This window comes from Bombina bombina, chromosome 2, assembly GCF_027579735.1.
Source record: "Bombina bombina isolate aBomBom1 chromosome 2, aBomBom1.pri, whole genome shotgun sequence".
Classification (NCBI taxonomy): domain Eukaryota; kingdom Metazoa; phylum Chordata; class Amphibia; order Anura; family Bombinatoridae; genus Bombina; species Bombina bombina.
In genome coordinates, this window is record NC_069500.1 from 434654938 (window position 1) to 434676994 (window position 22057).

At 38.7% G+C, this 22057-nt stretch overlaps 1 protein-coding gene across 1 annotated transcript in view; it reads right to left on the reverse strand.

The window, feature by feature from the left end:
* Window positions 1-719: 719 nt before the first annotated feature.
* The window catches only part of RNF10 (ring finger protein 10), a 39154-nt gene continuing 17816 nt past the window's right edge, over window positions 720-22057 (reverse strand). The window contains exons 3-17 of the mRNA XM_053702045.1: window positions 13052-13248; window positions 12874-12964; window positions 12598-12782; window positions 12382-12518; window positions 8574-8734; window positions 5755-5877; window positions 5435-5633; window positions 5201-5334; window positions 4414-4531; window positions 3662-3763; window positions 3400-3561; window positions 3219-3304; window positions 2998-3055; window positions 2730-2888; window positions 720-1280 (exon numbers count right to left, since the gene is read on the reverse strand). Of these exons, the coding sequence (XP_053558020.1) occupies window positions 1207-1280; window positions 2730-2888; window positions 2998-3055; window positions 3219-3304; window positions 3400-3561; window positions 3662-3763; window positions 4414-4531; window positions 5201-5334; window positions 5435-5633; window positions 5755-5877; window positions 8574-8734; window positions 12382-12518; window positions 12598-12782; window positions 12874-12964; window positions 13052-13248 (1986 nt within the window). The 3' untranslated portion in view covers window positions 720-1206. The remainder of the gene's footprint in view (window positions 1281-2729; window positions 2889-2997; window positions 3056-3218; window positions 3305-3399; window positions 3562-3661; window positions 3764-4413; window positions 4532-5200; window positions 5335-5434; window positions 5634-5754; window positions 5878-8573; window positions 8735-12381; window positions 12519-12597; window positions 12783-12873; window positions 12965-13051; window positions 13249-22057) is intronic.

Consider the following 22057-nt stretch of genomic DNA (forward strand, 5'->3'; position numbering starts at 1 on the left):
TATTTAAAGCTCTGGTGAGACACCCCAGTCTTGCCTCCTCAGTGGTCAGAAGGGGGAATATTCTAACATGTGAATACAAGTGGACTCAACATCTGTTGAGAAGGAAAAAAAAAAGTTGCATGTCCCTTTTCTCCTTTATAAGCAAAATATTTAAACTGTGGCTGTGTGTAGGTCCAAAACCAACCAGTTGTTGCCTGAATTGAGGTATTTTTTCTCTCTCCTACATGTGAGTATTACCAGTCAGAGGGGACATATATGGTTTTATTTTTTCTATATTGCTTCATTGTGTTTTTTCATAGCACAAGATTCACCATATTCACAGTTTAGAAGTTATCATTTTGGGACATTTGGATATAAATTACACCCATTGGAATTTTGATGTCTCATGTGATTATTTTTTTCTAATCACATTCCGATTCATTTGTATTTTGTTCACATTTTTTTTTTTTTTTAAGCATGAATTTAGTGCCAAAAGTATTGCCATTCTCATGCCTCTGCATGCAATGCAAGTGTACTTACAGCATGTTCCAAAAGCCCAAATACATTCACAGTGCTTACAGCCATACATCCTAGTTTTGTTTTTATTTTTTGCATTATGCTAAAGCCAAATAACCCCTAGTACTTGTAGACCAGAATGTCACATTAAAGAAAAAACAAATCAATGTTCAACAAAATGTATTCTCTAAAATGCAGCATAAACACACACACACACACACACATTAGTTTCATCTAATTTATTTAGAGGGGGAAAAAAATAAATTTGTTTCTTTTTCACAGAAAGCCACACCCTTTAGCATTAGACATCTGCTTGAGATATTCTTCCTTTAGATTACAGAGTTGAGCTTGATGTGACAAAAAGCTTATCACATCAGACACATTCAGCGTCGCCTATAAATGTGTAATCTGAGCTTTCATTAAAGTCCTTTTCAGATTGAGTCTCAATGTGGACCTCTGCACCTAGGAACAAAATCCTGCAACACTGCACAAGATACAAATAGTCTATAGGTACTATCCTGTTTCACTCTTGTATTAGTCTTCAGTTTTATTCTGCAGTTCAGTGTTGGCTTAGACTGATCAACCCACATTCAAAATCCAAAATTAATCATTTAACCATAAATACTGCAGATAAATTGATACAAAGCAAAATGAGTAGATTGTATGCCAGATAAAAGAAAAAGCTAGGTTGGTGAGTGTGATGGAGATGGCTCATTTTGTGTGGACAATTGACGTGCTGAACAAAAGCTTCTGCTGCTTCTTTTTCTTCTTTCCTCCTTTTTCGGCTGTTAAAATAAATAAAAATCTTAAAGAAGCCCAAAATACCTCAAACACACTACAGTGCAATAGTTTTAGACAGATGTGAAAAAATTCTTTAAAATAAGAACGCTTTTAAAAACAGAAATGTTTGTTTATCAATTAACAAAATGCAAAGTGAGCAAACAGAAGAAAAATCAAAATCAGTATTTGGTATGACCACCCTTTGCCTTCAAAAGGGCATCAATTCTTCAAGCAACACTTGCAGTTTTTCAAGGAACTCTGCAGATAGGTTGTTTCCTAACATCTTGGAGAACTAACCACAATTCTTTTGTCTCTTCATGCAATACCAGACAGCCTCAATGTTGAGATCCGGGCTTTGGGGGGGGCCATACAATCACTTTCAGGACTCATTATTTACGCTGGGCTCATTGTCATGCTGCAAAATAAATTTGGGTCCATTCAGATGTCTCACTGGTGGTATTGCATGATGGATAAGTATCTGCCAGTACTTCTCAGCATTTAGGACACCATTAATCCTGAACAACTCCATTTGCAGAAATTCAGCCGCAAACTTGCAAGAAACGTCAACTATGCTTCACTGTTGCCTACAGACACTCATTCTTGTACCGTTTCAGCCCTTCAGCAAACTGTCTTCTGCTACAGTCAAATATTTGAAATTTTGACACAGTCCAGAGCACTGGCTGCCATTTTTTCCTGTGTTCTTGTGGATAGTGGAGTTGCTTCGCCTTGTTTTGATGTGGATTTTTTTTGGCCACAAGTCTTCCACTTCTGACCAGACTTCTCCGGACAGTAGGTGTACCAGGGTCCCACTGGTTTCTGCCAATTCTGAGCAGATGGTACTGCTTGACATTCTGATGGTGAAAAGCAGCAAGCATGATGTATCTAACGTGCTGCACTAAGTTTCCTTGGCCGAACACCGTCCTCAACATTGCCCGTTTCTTTATGATTCTTCAGAAAGGCTTGGACAGCACTTCTGTTAACACGTCTGCCTTAAAATGTCTGCCTGGGAGAGACCTTGCGTCTTGTTGCTGTGCTCAGTCTTGCCAAGGTGTATGATTTGACAACCTCACCTTGTTAACAGGGTTTGGCTGTTCCTCACCCAGTGCTATTCCTTCTACATAGCTGTTTCAGTTAATTATTATGTTTCAACCTACATATTAAATTGATCATCATTAGCACCTGATAGGTGCATGATTAAACAATTAGACCAGACTATATGCCTACAAAATCTGTGACTTTGCAGAAGTGTACCTAAAAGAGCTGTCAAAAGGTGGTCACGCCAAATATTGAATTCATTTAGATGTCTTCTGTTCACCCGCTTTGCATTTACTTAATTGATAAAAAAAAAAAAAACACACCTATTAACATTACTATTTTTTTAAAAAAATGTTTACACCTGCCTACATTTTTTTTTTTTTTTAAACAGTAGTGGAGATCTCAGATCACAATGTTACCTGAAGTTGGAGAGGGGGGCACATTATCCAGCTTCAAGAAGGCTGCTTCCATGGCTTGACTAAAGGAGTTTTGGAAGCTGGGTACAGGGACCCTCTCAGAGCAGTCACTTTCACCATCGCTGTCTGCAGGAGGTGGACTGACCAGGGTATTTTCGACTCCTGAAAGACCAAATTAAATCAGTGACGTGCCTTTAGACTACAAAAGGAGAAAAAAAAAACAAAGAAACAAAAAAAAAAACACAAATCAAAACAAAAACACAAACCTCACCTTTTTTAGTGGCAGCCTTGGGCCAGGACTCTGCCTTTGCTTTACCAACTCTCAGCATCTACAAGATTGTATGCATGGTCAGGAACATGCATGTTTTTAACTTTGTAGTCAAAATACCACTTAGTTTAAACCTTTAGTACGCACTATAGTTTTCAGATTTTATAGTATGCATTAGCCAATATGACGTGAAACCTTGTTACAGTTAGATGTAATTAACTCACTTGAGCAAAAGAAGGAGAGTGAGAGTCCTCTTCTGGTGTTAAGTGATGAAAAGCCACACCATCTACTCCTAGACTTTGAATGCAGCCTGCAGGAAGAATAAAATACAACAGTAACTTGCCATGTACATAACTACACGATTCAAGAGCACACAGACTGTAAAAAGAACACTAAATAACCTACCAGGTTGTGATATAGGACTGCAACTCATAGGGGAAGGTGAGAGAGAACCATGATTATCTGCACAAGACATAAATGAACTTGGACCTTGTTTTGAGAATTCAGAAGTTGGACAGACAGCAGGAAATTGTTGAAGATTCTCTAATGCAATATGAGCTTCAGGATCTACAGAGGACACAAGTTATGGTTTTAGTTATACATCATTTGACAACTGCAAATCAATGATGTGAGACATCAGCCCCACTGAGAAAATGAGAAATCTTACATTTTCCCTGTTTCTTATTCTCCTCAATCTCAATTCTCTTCTCCCGGCGCCGTTCATCTCGTGCCTTACGCTGACGCAGACGTTTTCTCTTCTCTACTTCATCTAGGACAGAATACAGTGTAAAACTGAAAAACTAGTTTCAAGTTTTTAGGTTATAATATGTAACAAGGAAAAAGGCAGAAATAAAATGCTATTAAAAAACAGATCTCATTAAAATACAAAAAAATAAAATTCAAGCGTTGCTAGAGAATATATTATATGGCTAAAATCTATAAACTAGCTCTTCAAAATACTGCAAGTTGCCTAAAATCAGCTATTTGCAGAATTTTGGAAACCTAGGTTAAAGGATTTACTTTGACATCTCTAGAAAACATGACAAGTGCCTGTTTAACACAAAAAATAGGTGTGTAATATCTCTCCCACTATGCTTAGTTCTAATCAATCAGGACTTCACTGTAGCTAAGACAACAACCTCTACTAAAAACTTTATTATGCAAATGAAATATGCCAGAAAACCTTTCCACAAATGGATGTGTACAATTGTCAATGATATTGCTATAACAACATCAGCACTGTGTTTAGCCTGCTATTTGTAATTTAGCCTGTTAAATCTCAAAAGTGAATGACAACACTTGATTACAATACTGTGGAGAAACTAATAAGCTGCAAAACCATGTGTTTTCCCAAACTGACAAAGGAGCATGGAAAAAAAAAAAAACACTTAAGCCACTATAAGTTGGTATTCAATTTACCTGCAAAAAGTGCTAAGGTTTCCTTGGATACTACAGGGGGTCCCAATGCCATTTCACAAATGCTAAATTCACATGTGAGAGGCAGATGGCAAAGGTAACGATGACGCCTGCGCACATCCTGCAAAGTAAGTCAGACAGTTACTATGACTGCATCAAAATCCCTGACCAACTGAAGATATTTCAGGGAAATAAAAAAAGGGACATAGAGTAGATGTATTAATACAAAATACAGCAGATATGCGGATCAATATATTTATTAAAAAAAAAAAAAAAAAAAAAAAAGAAAAAAAAAGAAATTGACCACATTGCCCCTTTGCCTTTCTGAAAGCCTTTACAAGATTCCAAATAGTGTTCTAAAAATTAATTGAGCAAATTTTTTTGTCAATTATTTTAAACATGTAGGAATAATGTGGACAGTTATCACTTGGATGCAATCAAGAACACTTAATATCACTTTAAGGGGTTATTTTAAAAAGGTTTGTGTGTAAAAGTTAAATGGAGGCTTTTCACTGAAGCAGAATAGCCTATTGTGTTTTGCTTCGTTTAAAAACAGGTATAATGGTGTACCAGAACAGCCCTTTCAGCTGCAACTGAGGCTAACACGTTTCAGCATTGATGCCGTACTCCTAGACCTTGGCATACAACCCAAATGTTCAGTCCTGCTTGAGCGAGTTAATCTTGTCATTGTTGTTAAGTGTTTTGAACATTCCACATTGGTTTGATTTAGCATATGTTGCAAAACCCTGTGTTATTCCAAAATTACTATAAGCTATGTGTGTTACTTTACCTCTGTCATAGTGAAGCCGTCAGTCTCTACCACAGAAGCAGTTATCTTTTCGGGACACCGCTCAAGGCTGCCATATTCATGTACTAGACAGCGCACATTCACTGGATGGAGATACACATGCTGACCATCTTCAGCTATATATTAAAAAAAAAAACCCACACCTCTGCTTATGTCCCAGACTTAAATAGTATGTGATAGCATGTATATGTATCCTAACTATTAAATTAAACATACCTTGATAAAAGTAATAGAAGTGAGGGTTGGCTATGGATTCAGAGCTGGAAGGTTTAGTGTTCTGCTGACTATATGATTCACTTGTGTTTTCTGTAACTTGTGGATCCCTCACTTCAGTATCCTCTGATTCCAGGGATTTAGCTGAATTTTCAGACTGGGCCTCCACAATCTCTTCGAAAGCAGATAAATACTGTACAACCTAAAGGATGTGTGTGTGTGTGTGGGGGGGGGGGGGGGGGGAAAGACAGCTGCTGGTCAGTACAACAGTCTTTATTAAAATATTTATTAAATTAGATCTGCATTAAAATCTTTTAAGTCACCTTAGGGCAATGTAAGTCCACATGTTTTCCCTCTAGGGTAGGTTCCAGATTTACAGCCTCAATAGAAGCAGTAACGCTCACAATATCTACTTGGTTTAGAGTACGGAGACCATTCTCACGATCCTGGAAATACAAGAAGTGTAAATATCTAAAAGAAGTCAGTCCTACCAGAAAATGCAAAATGATACAAGTAGTATAATATCTTGTGCTTGTAGATCAGAATGTAAAAAGTGCATGTTAAAAATAAAATGAATACGTTAGTACATTAGGAAAATAAGGAAATACGTTTTTTTAAAAGGGAAACTAAAAAAGGTAGCACACGATTGTGTAGAATTCAATCCTGGTTTACCTGGTGTCCCCGTTCTTTGAAATATTTGGGAATTTATCTAACGCCCTCCCTAGATGATATCTTCCAACAGAACTATATGCCCATCAAACACACCATAATAAGAGACCTTTCGTCATGGGGCTCCAAAAGGTTATCCTGGTTGGGGCGCATAGAAGTCATTAAGATGAACATATTCCCCAGGATACTATACATCCTTCAAACCCTCCCGCTCCCCTTGCCCCGATCCTACTTACCCTCCCTACAAAAAGCATTTAGTGACTTCATATGGCGCAGAAAACCTCCCAGAACAAATCAATAATGCAACTACCTAAAATTCAAGGGGGTCTGGGAGTCCCGAACCTCTCCGCATACCGTCAGGCTATCTTCCTCCAGAGGTTGGTAGACTGGAACATACATTTTGACCACAAAAGGTGGGTACCCCTAGAGCACCTAATAATGAACAAGACACACCTGGGGAGGATGTGCTGGGGTGACCCAAACACACTCAAGAGAAATAGAACAGACAACCCGATGATTCAAGAGACATTCCAGATATGGGAAACACTATACATACTACACACTATATCTCATCCATTCCATCCCCATTGACTTCCATGATAGAAAACGGTGAATTCACAGTACGTCCCTACACCCAACGAGACACAACGGACGCTCCAAACCGGGACTTCACGATTAATGCAATGACCAATAACGAAACTATTCTCTCACAACCAGATCTGATCTCGAAAGGCTATGCATGCTTTCAAAACTGGTTCACATACCGACAGGCAGTCCACTACATATCCACACACAAGGGATATAATAATATGATTAGACCACTAACTACGTTCGAAACACTCTGCACCCAAACCCCTCCTTTGAGACACACACTCTCAACCATTTACAAGATCCTAACACTCCCCCCCCCCCAGGGTACATACCCCCGTACTTAGAGAGTTGGGAACGGGATTTAGGAGTCATAATCCTGCCCCAAACCAGCGCACAGATGTTTTATAATGTAATGAGATCCTCCGTCTCATCATCCATACTAGAAATCAACCTCAAACTACTACATAGATGGCACCACACCCCGAGAAAATTACACCGTCTATTCCATACAAAAAGCAACAAATGTTGGCGATGTGGCCATGTGAACAGCGATACACATGTGGTGGTGGTGCAACACCATCCAAAACTTTTGGAGGGAGGTCATTACCGAGATAGAAGCTATATTAGAAATCTCTTTCCCGCTAGACCCCTTAGTGTGGTTACTACATAAACCCCCCCCCTTAATTAAATACAAGCCATACATTCGGCTGTTCAACATCATGGTCAATGGCATCAGATTCCTAATAGCCAAAAACTGGAGACACAGAGAAGCACCATCTCTAGAGATGTGGGTTCAGAAGGTTTCCGAGATCGTAGATTTAGAAGAATACTACCATCTTAAACACGGTACAATGGACACATACGCTGAGTTCTCACAACTATGGCTCAACTACCTCCAACACATAGCTGAAAACACTGAGTAACACGAACAACCTAGATAAAACTAGATACAGACATGGGAGTTAGAACTGACAGCACAACTATCTGTTATAAGGGCGGGGGCGGACTGGGACTGGCTGTTTTTAAAATGGTTTCTGTTTTTCCTGTTTTTCATGCTTTACTTTTATTACCGATTGTTAAACTGCACTTCCTCAGGAGAGGATAAATACACCTTTCACACCAGTATGCCTTCACCATTGAACATTGAATCAAGCTTGAATTTAAAAAGGCAACTGCTATCCAATACCCAAGGGCCATAGGCCTCTATTACTGTTAATCATAAAACTTACAGCCATTGTATTATTATGTACTACCGGAGCTGCGTCTCCACCAACCTGTATACCTATTTTATTATTACAATAAAGCTTTTTAAAAAAAAAAAAAAAAAAAAAAAAAATTCAATCCTGGGATTTTTATGCTCACTGGCCGATTTTAGACAACTCCAACGGGAGAGATGGTTTATTCAACACAGGTACATCCATAGGGAAACATTCTCTTTTACACAGAACAGATGATTTGAGTATTATGTCCCTTGAAGATGCACTATCACTGAAATAACCATGCACCTTCACCCAATGGACTCTGGTTCACAGTGCTCCGACTACTTAAAATAGTAATAAAATATTTAAAAAAAAAAAAATATATATATGTCACCTCACTGTAAAAGCAATGTGGCAAACAAGGAGTTAATGTAACAAACTCTGATATAGTCCCTCAGTGTGCATGTACAAGCAGTCAGTCTTGATGCAGGAACAATATAAACAGTACATCTAAAGGACTTTCTTCCCTATTCAGGTCCTACTCTTGCTTGGGACATGGTTAAAATGTTAATGTTAAAACAACTTGCAAGGCAAAGTAAACAATGTCATGTTACTGTCAACATATTCTGGTTGGGTCACCGCTGCTTCCTTGAGTGTCATGTTGGTGGTTCTTCACAACTCACCTGCAGCTCTTGAATCGCTGCTTCAATAAAGCAGACCTCAGGAGTGTGTTGCTCATCTTCATATTGCTTCATTAGTGCAACCTTCTCCCCTGCAATTACCCTATCCAGAATCTGATACCGCGAGGCCAAGAGAAGCTTGGAGAATGGCGTATGCTCATCATCTGCAGGAAAGACCATTTTTTCCTTTAATCTCCTGGAAGCATCATGTACTATATACAGAGGCATTATCCTATTTGCAATAACTATTATTTTCATAGTCTTCTTTAAAAAAAGGAATACTCAAAGGAATATTAAAAAGGGACATGAAACTCATTTTTCTTTCATGATTTATGTAGAACATACAATTTGAACAACTTTCCAGTTTACTTCTATCATCAAAGTTGCTTCATTCTCTTGGTGTCATTTGTTGAAGGAGCAGCAATGCATTACTGGTTTCTAACTGAACACATGGGTGAGCCAATGACAATCTGTCTATGCAGCCTCCAATCAGAAGCTAGAACCGAGGTTCTTTGCTGCTCCTGAGCTTTCCTAGATAAACCTTTTAGCAAAGAATAACAATAAAAGGAAGCAAAATAAATAGAAATAAATTGGAAAATTGTTTAAAATTGTATACTCCGTCTAAATCATGAATGTCCAATTATGACTTTACTGTCGCCTTTTAACCAGTAAATAGATGCTTATAAAGTTATTAGACTTCCATTTTCATATATTTGTAAAGATTACATCTAGATATTCCAAGTGTAAAGGTTTAGTTTCAATAGAGTAATGGGCACACACATGTTTGAACTAATTTTCCAGTTCTCTCTCTGTACAAACAAGGCTGAGTGGAAAGCTTTTTAGATAATCCTATGTTCCACACAGCCTTGTTTGGAAAGTCTTTATTGGCTGTTTTACGTCTGTCCCTAACTGCCCTTAACAGGAAGGATAGACAAGGGGAACCTAGCTAAAACATGGCGGCGCCCATTACTTTATAGAAACCAGTGCAATTTAGAAAATGAACAATTTTAAGAGTTAAATTACAGGAAAGGGGGACAAAGATAATAAAAGTATATTTCAATGTTTTTTTAACTGCATGTAATTGAACATTTTATATTACAATCTCATACTTAATGTCCATTTAAACAGTGCAAATGTGAATTCAGACATTTTTTAGACTGCTACAAAGGGCTCAAAAGAGGAAGATTTAGGAGGAATCCATAAGTTTATTTTACAGTGATAAATGCCCATATCTTGTGTCGCTCATGGTTGGCAAAGCACAGCGATTTGAATTGGGAGTAGTATATGAAAGGACTGCTTTAAAAAAAAAAAATGGCATAAAAGTATTCTATGCCTAATATGTCAACGATAAAGCAGTTTAATGTCCCTTTAAGTATTGAAATGTTCAGTGTAGGAGGGAATACAACTGGCAAAAGCAGCTAATGACAAAATAAAAAGATAAAGTTATTGTAATCAATTTAATATACCCCAGCAGTTAAAAATAGATAATTTGGAACACATTAAAGACGAGACATTTTTATAGTACACTTTAAAAGGGACACTAAACCCATTTTTTCTTTTCTTTCAGGATTCAGATGGAGCATGCAATTTTAAGCAACTTTCTAATTTACTCCTATTAGCAGTATAGCAGATAGTTCTCTTGCTATCTTTAATTTAAAAAGCAAGAATGTAAAAGCTTAGGAGCCGGCCCATTTAAGGTTTTGCACCCTGGATAGCATTTGCTTATTGGTGGCTACATTTAGTCACCTACGTATGTCTTCAAAGAATACCATGGTAACAAAGCACATTTTATAATAGAAGTAAATTGGTAACTTTTATAAAATTGTATGCTCTGTCTGAATCAAACATTTGTTGTGTTTCATATACATTTAATGGTCCTTTAAGGGGAAACCATGTTTAGTTTACACTTTCCCTTTAAGTTCTAAGCTGATTTGAGGGTTCTTAAATTTTTAATAAACCCCCCCAGATCCCCAAGACTTATACCGTAGGAAAGGTTAGGTGATTACCTTTCCAACGGTGGGTCTTGGGGTCTGTAGCAGCTTAGATGCCTGAGATACAGGCTTCTATGCAGCATGCCCCCTTTCCCAATACTTGTCATTGTCAGTTTTAAATAAAGTTGCACAGTGAGTCATCACGTCATTGACGTCACCACGCAAGACGTGAAGCCCCAGCGATGCCTGTCACTATGCAGGCCCGTTCGCTGGAGCCCCCAGATCTCCCTCAAGGTGGGAGGGTGCTAGCAACGGTTCTGAGCCGTTAGCACCTGAGTGGGAAATTCTGCGACAGCTCAAAATGTTTCATTATTGAAAATAAAACATTACAACATACATTATTTTGCAGGCTTTAGCTGTAAAAATACATCTAAAAATTGTCCTAGCTTCACTTTCTCCCAGGGAGGCTTGGGTTAATACTTTGTGAATTTATGCAAGCCTTTGCTAACTTTTCCCTCCCTCAGCTTCCATGTCACATGCTTTTAAAAAGGTGGGTTATCAGTTTTGCATCAACAATCATGATCGTTACGATCACAATGAATGATTTTCCTAAGTTGAATCGGTGCTAAACTAACTTAAGGAAATACAAAAAGTACAAGCTACCCCAGTCTGCACACATGCAAACACAGTTTGTGCTATATCTGAATATTAGTTTGTTATGGTTAGGTGGTGTTCTTTTGTTCTGGGGCACAGGGAAATCATTGAAAAGAACATAAAACAATATACTCATTTGACAAACCAAAGTTGCAGTTTTTATTGAAAAATTATTCTTATATATATGAAGATTTATAATCATGTAGTTTCTCAAACTTGTGTTTAATGTCCTTTAGGTTTTTTGTATATGAAATAGCTTTTTGGCTCTGACACCACTATATATTAAATACATTTAAGCTTGCAGGGAAGTCAGATCTTATTTTCTCAATTTCTGTACACACGAATAGTTTCTTATTTGTCTGTATACCAAAGCACAATACTTAAATTAAAATTGGTGTATACTGTCCCTTTAATTTTCAATTGTTTTAACTTCATGTAATAGACTACTATAAAGAAGAGTATGCACATATACTGATGCACAAATCCAGTATAAAACTTTTAATAATAAAAAAACAAAAAAACTCCCAGATTAGCACTGTTGAGGAGGTTAGGCTGAAGAAGAGCAGATTCCCCCCCACCACCATCACCCTGTACAAGAGAAGGCCCATTAAACAAACAGGAGAAAGCTTGAATCCATAGACATTAGTATACATCTGCAACTGATGTGACAATTTGACAATAAGGGGAAATCAGCATTTAAATATTTGGGAATTCAAAGTTCCATATAATGTGTCCTCCTTATACAATGTTAGCTATAAACCTCTCTTTACTACTAAATAAATTCCATATATTTCTCTCTACGGTTAAATGGTAGTAATGAAAATGACAATCCTACCTAAACTCTTTACCCAACTATTACAAACTGATAATATTACATTTATCTGGAAAAGAAAAAACCTAGGATATACAAATAGACTAATTAGAGATAGGAAGCGTTGAGAACTGGGCTTACCGGACCCAATTTTATATTTGAGAGCGCGAAAGAGCACATTAAAAGTTTTTAGAATTTGTAAATATACAATTTTCAGAGCGAAATGACATGAAAAGGGGGCAAAAATATATATATTGCAAAGTTGTTTCATGAATAACTAAACATCTTACATGAAAACCTAAATGTTCACTGTCCCTTTAATAAAATGGTTCATCCTTATTGGTAAATGCTTTACAATGTTATAGTTTACAGAACCCCTTTAAAAATACTTTTGACTTTGACCACCTTTTCTCACCTCCAAGATTAATGGGTTCTTCCAACTTGATCCATTTAGATTTTGGCATTGCCACAAGATTTCCCTTCTCCCTCCTCATAAGCTGCATTGTAATTGTATCACCCACTGTATACATACGGCTTTCTGTGGCAATAACACTGCAAGACAAGCAATATCTCGTTGAGAGAGAGTGTAAGCCACTCTACAGTTTAGCAGTAATCACAATTGCTGCCTTACCTTTTTAGATCCTTTTTTATAATAGAGCTATAGCAGATGGGGCACCTACTCCAGTCTTTCTCACTTAGTGACAAGTAATGCAGGATGCAGGCCCAGCAGAATATGTGGCCACAACGAGTGATTTTAGCGGCCGTTGGAGGGTACAAGCAAATGGGGCATGAAGGCACCTCATGACTACAAATACGCTGTAAAAACATTAAAAGGCAAAATGATTTTTTAGTATGTCTGGATTAAGTTTTGGGCATTTGCTTACAAATGACAGAAATAGTTACTAACCACTTGCTCCACAAGATCCCAGCTGACAAGTGTGTCTGGGTCAGTGAAGTGAACACTGTAGTCATGATCTTCAGACACCACAAACTGGCAGCTACAAAAACCAAGCGTTAATTTTACACTCTTCCCCACTCATCAAAACCAATCCCAAAACTATAGCTTTTCAGAAGTCTCTACTCACTTTGCCTGTAGGAAGAGCTCCTTGTTGAACGGTTTATGTCCCCACTTGTTTCTCCTGCCCCAGGTTCCATGCCCATCATGGTGTGTCCCAGGTTGCCCACGTGATTCAAAAGTAAAGTTTAGCAGATGATTCAGGTTGATCTTCTTTGGTCCTGAATACTGAGCTGGGCTGAACTCAGCTCTTTGAGTCTCTGCTACCTGCAAAAAAAAAAAAAAAAAAAATATTTGGAAAGCTTGACTTATGATTTGTAAAACAAGTGTTAGGACATGGCATTTAAAGGGACACGCAAGTCAAAAACTTACGATTCAGAAAGAGCATGCAGTTTTAAGACACTTTCCAATTCTACTGCATTGAATGGTTTTTTTTTTTTTTTTTTTTTATGAAAGAAAAACTTGCTGGCAAATATTTTAAAATCATTTTCAAAAATAAGCAAAATTAATTACATAGCCAAACTGCCTGGAGCAACTAACTCCACCCCTCTTATCAGTGTTTAGACACACGCATTGTATTTCAACTGAGTTCACAGCTTCTAGGCATGCTCCAGCAGATAATCCCTATTTACTTTTGCATTTTACCAAAAGAACAATAAACATAGATACAGCCATAAATGGGATTGTGTGTGGGGAGAACTTTACAATTCAGAAACTAAAAAGAAAGGGTTAATGGCGAGGCACTGCAGTATAAATTTGCAGGTAAAGTAATTAAAGTACATATAATATTTTGTCTATATTCCAACTTTATGTTCCTTTAACAAATTGTTTTAAAAAAGTGTAAAACAGTCATTGCCTGAATAAAGTTAGATTTTTTTTTTCCTTGTTTAAAAGGGACATAATACTCATATGCTAAATCACTTGAAAACTGATGCAGTATAACTGTAAAAAGCTGACAGGAAAATATCACCTGAACATCTCTATGTAAAAAAGGAAGATATTTTACCTCAACTTCCTCAGCTCAGCAGAGTAAGTTCTGTGTAAAAAGTTATACTTCAGCTGCTGCCCAGCTGCAGGTAAAAAAAAATTTGAAATGAACAGCAGCCAATCAGCATCAACAGTGCTGAGGTCATGAACTCTTACTGTGATCTCATGAGATTTCACAGTAAACGTCCTTAAACTAAATAGGGAAATAAGATGAGTGTGCATGAAACTTGATCCTTTGCCTATCCTGGGACAGACATACAGATTTGCTGCTTGGAAGTCCTTTACAATGGGATGTGGCTACTGAGGAACTTTTGAGGTAAAATATCTTTTTACATAGAAATGTTCAGGTGATATTTTCTAGTCAGATTTTTACAGCTATGCTGCATCACTTTCAAGTGTTTCAACATGTGGGTATCATTGCCCTTTAAGTGTCTAGAGGGTTTTGCCCCAGCAGCAGAACATCAGGTTCCTTTAATATGAAACAAGCTGCCATTTACCCCATTTTGTCATTTTACTAAGGAGCTTTCATAAGCATTCAGTTGTGGGACTGATATGTTAGAGGCTACCTCTCCTAGGGGTATTAATATTTTACTTTTGAGTTTATTTTCTGTTTAGGCATATCTATCATAAGCAAAAGGAGAGCAAGAAATGTTTTAGTGTAGCAATGAGGTTTAGCAGATCAAACATCGATCAATCTATACAAATAACCAGTCCTTTTAAGTCTCATTTAGGTAGCGCTTGCTGATTGGTTGCTAAACGTAGCCATCAATCAGCAAGCGCTACCCAGGGTGCTGAGCCAAAGATAGGCCAGCTCGTAAGCTTACATTCCTGCTTTTTTAAATAGATACCAAGAGAATGAAGATCAAATGCTCTATCTGAATCATTAAAGAAAAACACAATTTATGCTTACCTGATAAATTTATTTCTCTTGTGGTGTATCCAGTGCACGGATCATCCATTACTTGTGGATATTCTCATTCCCAACAGGAAGTTGCAAGAGGACATCCACAGCAGAGCTGTAATATAGCTCCTCCCCTAACTGTCATAGCCAGTCATTCGACCGAAAACAAGCCGAGAAAGGAGGAACCATAGGGTGTAGTGGTTACTGTAGTTTAAATTTAAAAATGACCTGCCTTAAAATGACAGGGCGGGCCGTGGACTGGATACACCACAAGAGAAATAAATTTATCAGGTAAGCATAAATTGTGTTTTCTCTTGTAAGGTGTATCCAGTCCACGGATCATCCATTACTTGTGGGATACCAATACCAAAGCTAAAGTACACGGATGAAGGGAGGGACAAGGCAGGAACTTAAATGGAAGGAACCACTGCCTGTAAAACCTCTCCCCCAAATATAGCCTCCGAAGAAGCAAAAGTATCAAATTTGTAAAATTTTGAAAAAGTATGAAGCGAAGACCAAGTCGCCGCCTTGCAAATCTGTTCAACAGAAGCCTCATTTTTAAAGGCCCAAGTGGAAGCCACAGCTCTAGTGGAATGAGCTGTAATTCTTTCAGGAGGCTGCTGTCCAGCAGTCTCATAGGCTAAGCGGATTAAGCTTCTTAGCCAAAAAGAAAAAGAGGTTGCCAAAGCCTTTTGACCTCTCCTCTGTCCAGAGTAGACAACAAACAAAGCAGATGTTGGACGAAAATCTTTAGTAGCTTGTAAGTAAAACTTTAAAGCACAGACTACGTGAAGATTGTGTAACACAAGGATGGAACCACAATCACTTGATTGATATTCTTGTTAGATACCACCTTAGGTAAGAACCCAGGTTTGGTACGCAGGACTACCTTATCCGTATGAAAAATCAGATAAGGAGAATCACATTGTAAGGCAGATAGCTCAGAGACTCTACGAGCCGAGGAAATAGCTACCAAAAAAAAAAAAAAGAACTTTCCAAGATAAAAGTTTGATATCTATGGAATGAAGAGGTTCAAACGGAACTCCTTGAAGAACCTTAAGAACCAAGTTTAAGCTCCATGGTGGAGCAACAGGTTTAAACACAGGCTTGATTCAAACTAAAGCCTGACAAAATGCCTGAACGTCTGGAACATCTGCCAGACGCTAGTGCAAAAGGACAGAGCAAAAATCTGTCCCTTTAAGAAACTAGCTGACAATCCTTTTTCCAAACCTTCTTGGAGAAAAGATAAAATCCTAGGAATCCTCACCTTACTCCATGAGTAACCCTTGGATTCACACCAATAAAGATATCTACGCCATACCTTATGGAAAATTTTCCTGGTGACAGGCTTTCGTGCCTGTATTAAGGTATCAATAACTGACTCGGAGAAGCCACGCTTTGATAAAATCAAGCATTCAATCTCCAGGCAGTCAGCCTCAGAGAAATTAGATTTGGATGGTTGAAAGGACCCTGAAGTAGAAGGTCCTGTCTCAGAGGCAGAGACCATGGTGGAAAGGATGACATGTCCACTAGATCTGCATACCAGGTCCTGCGTGGCCATGCAGGTGCTATGAGAATCACTGATGCTCTCTCCTGCTTGATCTTGGCAATCAGTCGAGGGAGCAGAGGAAACGGTGGAAACACATAAGCCAGGTTGAAAGACCAGGGCGCTGCTAGAGCATCTATCAGTGTCGCCTTGGGATCCCTGGACGTGGATCCGTAACACGGAAGATTGGCGTTCTGGCGAGACGCCATGAGATCCAATTCTGGTTTGCCCCAACGGAGAATCAGTTGTGCAAATGCCTCCGGATGAAGTTCCCATTCTCCCGGATGAAAAGTCTGACTTAGAAAATCCGCCGCCCAGTGCTCTACACCTGGGATATGGATAGCTGATAGGTGGCAAGAGTGAATCTCTGCCCAGTGAATTATTTTTGAAACTTCTAACATCTCTAGGGAACTTCTTGTTCCCCCTCGATGGTTGATGTAAGCTACAGTCGTGATGTTGACCGACTGAAATCTGATGTACCTCAGAGTTGCTAACTGAAGCCAAACCTGAAGAGCCTTGAATATCGCTCTTAGTTCCAGAATATTTATTGGAAGGAGAGACTCCTCCTGAGTCCACGATCCCTGAGCCTTCAGGGAGTTCCAGACTGCACCCCAACCTAGAAGGCTGGCATATGTTGTTACAATAGTCCAATCTGGCCTGCGAAGGTCATACCTTTGGACAGATGGACCCTAGATAGCCACCAGGGAAGAGGATCCCTGGTCTCTTGGTCCAGATTCCGTTGAGGGGCCAAATCTGTGTAATCCCCGCTCCACTGACTGAGCCTGCATAGTTGCAGCGGTCTGAGATGTAAGCGTGCAAACGGCACTATGTCCATTGCCGCTACCATTAAGCCGATTACTTCCATACACTGAGCCACCAAAGGGCGCGGAATGGAATGAAGAACCCGACAGGAATTTAGAAGCTTTGATAACCTGGACTCAGTCAAGGTAAATTTTCATTTCTACAGAATCTATCAGAGTCCCTAGAAAGGAAACTCTTGTGAGTGGGGATAGAGAACACTTTTCCTCGTTCACTTTCCACCCATGCGACCTCAGAAATGCCAGTACTACGTCCGTATGAGACTTGGCAATTTGGAAGTTTGACGCCTGTATCAGGATGTCGTCTAAATAAGGGGCTACTGCTATGCCCCGCGGCCTTAGGACCGCCAAAAGCGACCCTAGAACCTTCGTAAAGATTCTTGGGGCTGTAGCTAATCCAAAGGGAAGAGCTACAACTGGTAATGCCTGTCTTGAAAGGCAAACCTGAGAAACCGATGATGATCTTTGTGTATCGGTATGTGAAGATAAGCATCCTTTAGATCCACTGTAGTCCTATATTGACCCTCCTGGATCAGTGGTAGGATGGTACGAATAGTTTCCATCTTGAACGACGGAACTTTGAGGAATTTGTTTAAGATCTTTAGATCCAAAATCGGTCTGAAGGTTCCCTCTTTTTTGGGAACCACAAACAGATTTGAGTAAAAACCCTGTTCCTCCTTTGGAACTGGATGGATCACTCCCATAACTAGGAGGTCTCGTACACAGTGTAAGAATGCCTCTCTCTTTATCTGGTGTGCAGATAATTGTGAAAGGTGAAATCTCCCTTTTGGGGGGGAAGCTTTGAAGTCCAGAAGATATCCCTGGGATATAATTTCCAACGCCCAGGGATCCTGAACATCTCTTGCCCACGCCTGGGCGAAGAGTGAAAGTCTGCCCCCTACTAGATCCGTTACCGGATAGGGGGTCGTTCCTTCATGCTGTCTTAGAGGCAGCAGCAGGCTTTTTGACCTGCTTATCTTTTTTCCAGGTCTGGTTTGGTCTCCAGACCGTCTTGGATTGAGAAAAAGTTCCCTCTTGTTTATTATTAGAGGAAGTTGATGCCGCACCTGCCTTGAAGTTTCGAAAGGCACGAAAATTAGACTGTTTGGCCCTAGATTTGGACCTGTCCTGAGGAAGGGCACAACCTTTTCCTCCCGTGATATCAGCAATAATCTCCTTCAAACCAGGCCCGAATAGGGTCTGCCCCTTGAAGGGAATGTTAAGTAGCTTAGATTTAAAGTCACGTCAGCTGACCATGATTTAAGCCATAGCGATCTGCGCGCCTGTATAGCAAAACCAGAATTCTTAGCCGTTAGTTTATTCAAATGAACAATGGCATCAGAAATAAAATAATTGGCTAGCTTAAGTGCTCTAAGTTTGCCAAGTATGTCATCCAATGGAGTCTCTACCTGTAAAGCCTCTTCCAGAGACTCAAACCAGTACGCCGCAGCAGCAGTGACAGGGGCAATGCATGCAATGGGCTGTAGGATAAAACCTTGTTGAATAAATATTTTCTTAAGGTAACCTAATTTTTTATCCATTGGCTCTAAAAAAGCACAACTGTCCTCGACAGGGATAGTAGTACGCTTTGCTAGAGTAGAAACTGCTCCCTCCACCTTAGGGACTGTCTGCCATAAGTCCCGTGTGGTGGCGTCTATTGGAAAACATTTTTCTAAAAATAGGAGGGGAAGAGAACGGCACACCTGGTCTATCCCATTCCTTATTAATAATTTCTGTAAACCTTTTAGGTATTGGAAAAACATCAGTACACACCGGCACTGCAAAGCATTTATCCAGTCTACAAAATTTCTCTGGCACTGCAATGGTATCACAGTCATTCAGAGCAGCTAAAACCTCCCTAAGTAACACGCGGAGGTGTTCAAGCTTAAATTTAAATGTAGAAATATTAGAATCAGGTATCTTTCCTGAGTCATTAACATCACCCACTGACTGAAGCTCTCCTTCCTCAGCTTCTGCATTTGTGAGGCAGTATCAGACATAGTTCTTAAAGCGTCAGTATGCTCTGCATTTTGTCTCACCACAGAGCTATCTCGCTAACCTCTAAGTTCAGGTAGTCTGGCTAATACCGCTGACAGTGTATTATCCATGACTGCCGCCATGTCTTGTAAAGTAAACGCTATGGGCGCCCTAGATGTACTTGGCGCCATTTGAGCGTGAGTCCCTTGGGCAGGAGTCAAAGGGTCTGAAACGTGGGGAGAGAGTTAGTCGGCATAACTTTCCCCTCGTCAGATTCCTCTGGTGATAATTTTTTTAAAAACAGAATATGATCTTTATTGCATAAAATGAAATCAGTACATTTGGTACACATTCTAAGAGGGGGTTCCACCATGGCTTTTAAACATAATGAACAAGGAGTTTCTTCTATGTCAGACATGTTTATACAGACTAGCAATGAGACTAGCAAGCTTGGAAAACACTTTAAATCAAGTTAACAAGCAAATATAAAAAACGGTACTGTGCCTTTAAGAGAAACAAATTGTCAGAATTTGAAAAACAGTGAAAAAATGCAGTAAATCAAACGAAATTTTTACAGTGTATGTAATAGGCTAGAAGAGCATTGCATCCACTTGCAAATGGATGATTAACCCCTTAGTTCAAAAAACGGATCAAAAAAACGAAATTGACTTTTTTTTTTTTTTTTAAACAGTCACAACCAACTGCCACAGCAAGCTGTGGTCCTACCTTCCCCAATAAAGGACTTTGGAAAGCCTTTGGGCCCTTTAGAGATGTCCTATAGCATACAGGGGACTCCTGAGGGAAGCTGGATGTCACAGTTTGTAATTTTAAACTGCACCAACTGTAACTTTTATACTATAACAGTGGAAAGCCTCAGTAAAACTGTTTCTAGTCAAAATTTAAGCCAGCCATGTGGAAAAAACTAGGCCCCAATAAAGTTTTATCACCAATGCATATATAAAAACGATTAAACATGCCAGCAAACGTTTTATATTGTAAATATCATAAGGGTATTACCCCTGGGAGTAAGCATGATACCAGTCGTTATTAAATCACTGTATTCAGGCTTAACTTACATTAATCCGGTATCAGCAGCATTTTCTAGTGTTTTCCATCTCTAGAAAAAATTATAACTGCACGCCATTCTCTCGCTGAAGTTACCTCATCTGTGTAATCCCCTCAGACATATGTGAGAATAGCAATGGATCTTAGTTACAACCTGCTAAGATCATAGAAACCTCAGGCAGATTCTTCTTCTATTTACTGCCTGAGATAAAATAGCACAACTCCGGTACTATTTAAAAATAACAAACTTTTGATTGAAGAAAATAAACTAACTATATTTAACCACTCTCTCCTACAACATCCTAGCTTGTTGAGAGTTGCAAGAGAATGACTGGCTATGACAGTTAGGGGAGGAGCTATATTACAGCTCTGCTGTGGGTGTCCTCTTGCAACTTCCTGTTGGGAATGAGAATATCCACAAGTAATGGATGATCCGTGGACTGGATACACCTTACAAGAGAAAAATTTGGGTTTAGTATCCCTTTAACTGAGTAAAAGATAAATGTTACAGTAATCTAACAAGACAGGTTTCAAAAGAAAATTTACAGGTTTCCAAAATGTATTAGTATAGAGTAAAGTTAAACTAATTAGGATTTGTACAGCTTTAGTTTCGTTCAGCTTCCATCACACCCATTCTACATGGACATAAACCCATCTGCAGATTATTCTAATAGTAATCTTTGGTTTACATATTTCATTCCACCTAGCATTTATTTCGTGTTAAATGCCCTTTTATCATCAAGTTGTTTAAACTCTCAGAATCTGCTCATACTTAAAGGGACACTGAACCCAAATTTTTTCTCTCATTATTCAGATAGAGCATGCAATTTTAAGCAACTTTCTAATTTACTCCTATTAATTTTTCTTTGTTCTCTTGCTATCTTTATTTGAAAAAGGCATCTAAGCTTTTTTTTTCTTGGTTCAGAACTCTGGACAGCAATTTTTTATTGGTGGATGAATTTATCCACCAATCAGCAAGGACAACCCAGGTTGTTCACCAAAAATGGGCCGGCATCTAAACTTACATTCTTGCATTTCAAATAAAGATACCAAGAGAATAAAGAATTTGGTAATAGGAGTAAATTAGAAAGTTGCTTAAAATATCATGCTCTATCTGAATCACAAAAGAAAAAATTTGGGTTCAGTGTCCCTTTAATGAGCATTGTATAAACATATTGGGGACATTATAAGAATGCGGTATTCAAGGACCAGAATTTCTCCTTTTTAATGGTTTCCTTTCTGCAGTCAGTTGTACTATGAAAGACAAAGCAGCAATCAAAAGGTTAATGTCACTACAGCCTAAACAAAAAAACTTAAAGGGACAGTCAACACCAGAATTTGCTGTTTAAAGATATAATCCCTTTACTACCCATTCAACAGTTTTGCATAACTAACCGTTTTAATATACTTTACCTCTTTGATTACCTTGTATCTAAGCATCTTCTGACAGCCCCCTGATCACATGACATTTTATTTATTGATTAGCATTTTAGCCAATTAGTGCAGTGTCTGCCATAAGTCATGGGCGTAATCACAATGTTATCTACAAGGCTCACATTAACTAGCTCTCTCTCCCCTGTTGTGAAGAGCAAATAATAAAAAAAAAGCATTGTGATAAGAGGCGGCCTTCAAGGGCTTAGAAATTATATGAGCCTTCCTAGGTTTAATTTTCAACTAAGAATTACCAAGAGCACAAAGCAAAATTGATAAAAGTAAATTGAAAAGTTGTTAAAAATAACATGCCCTATTTGAAACATGAGTTTTTTTTTGGACTTGACTGTC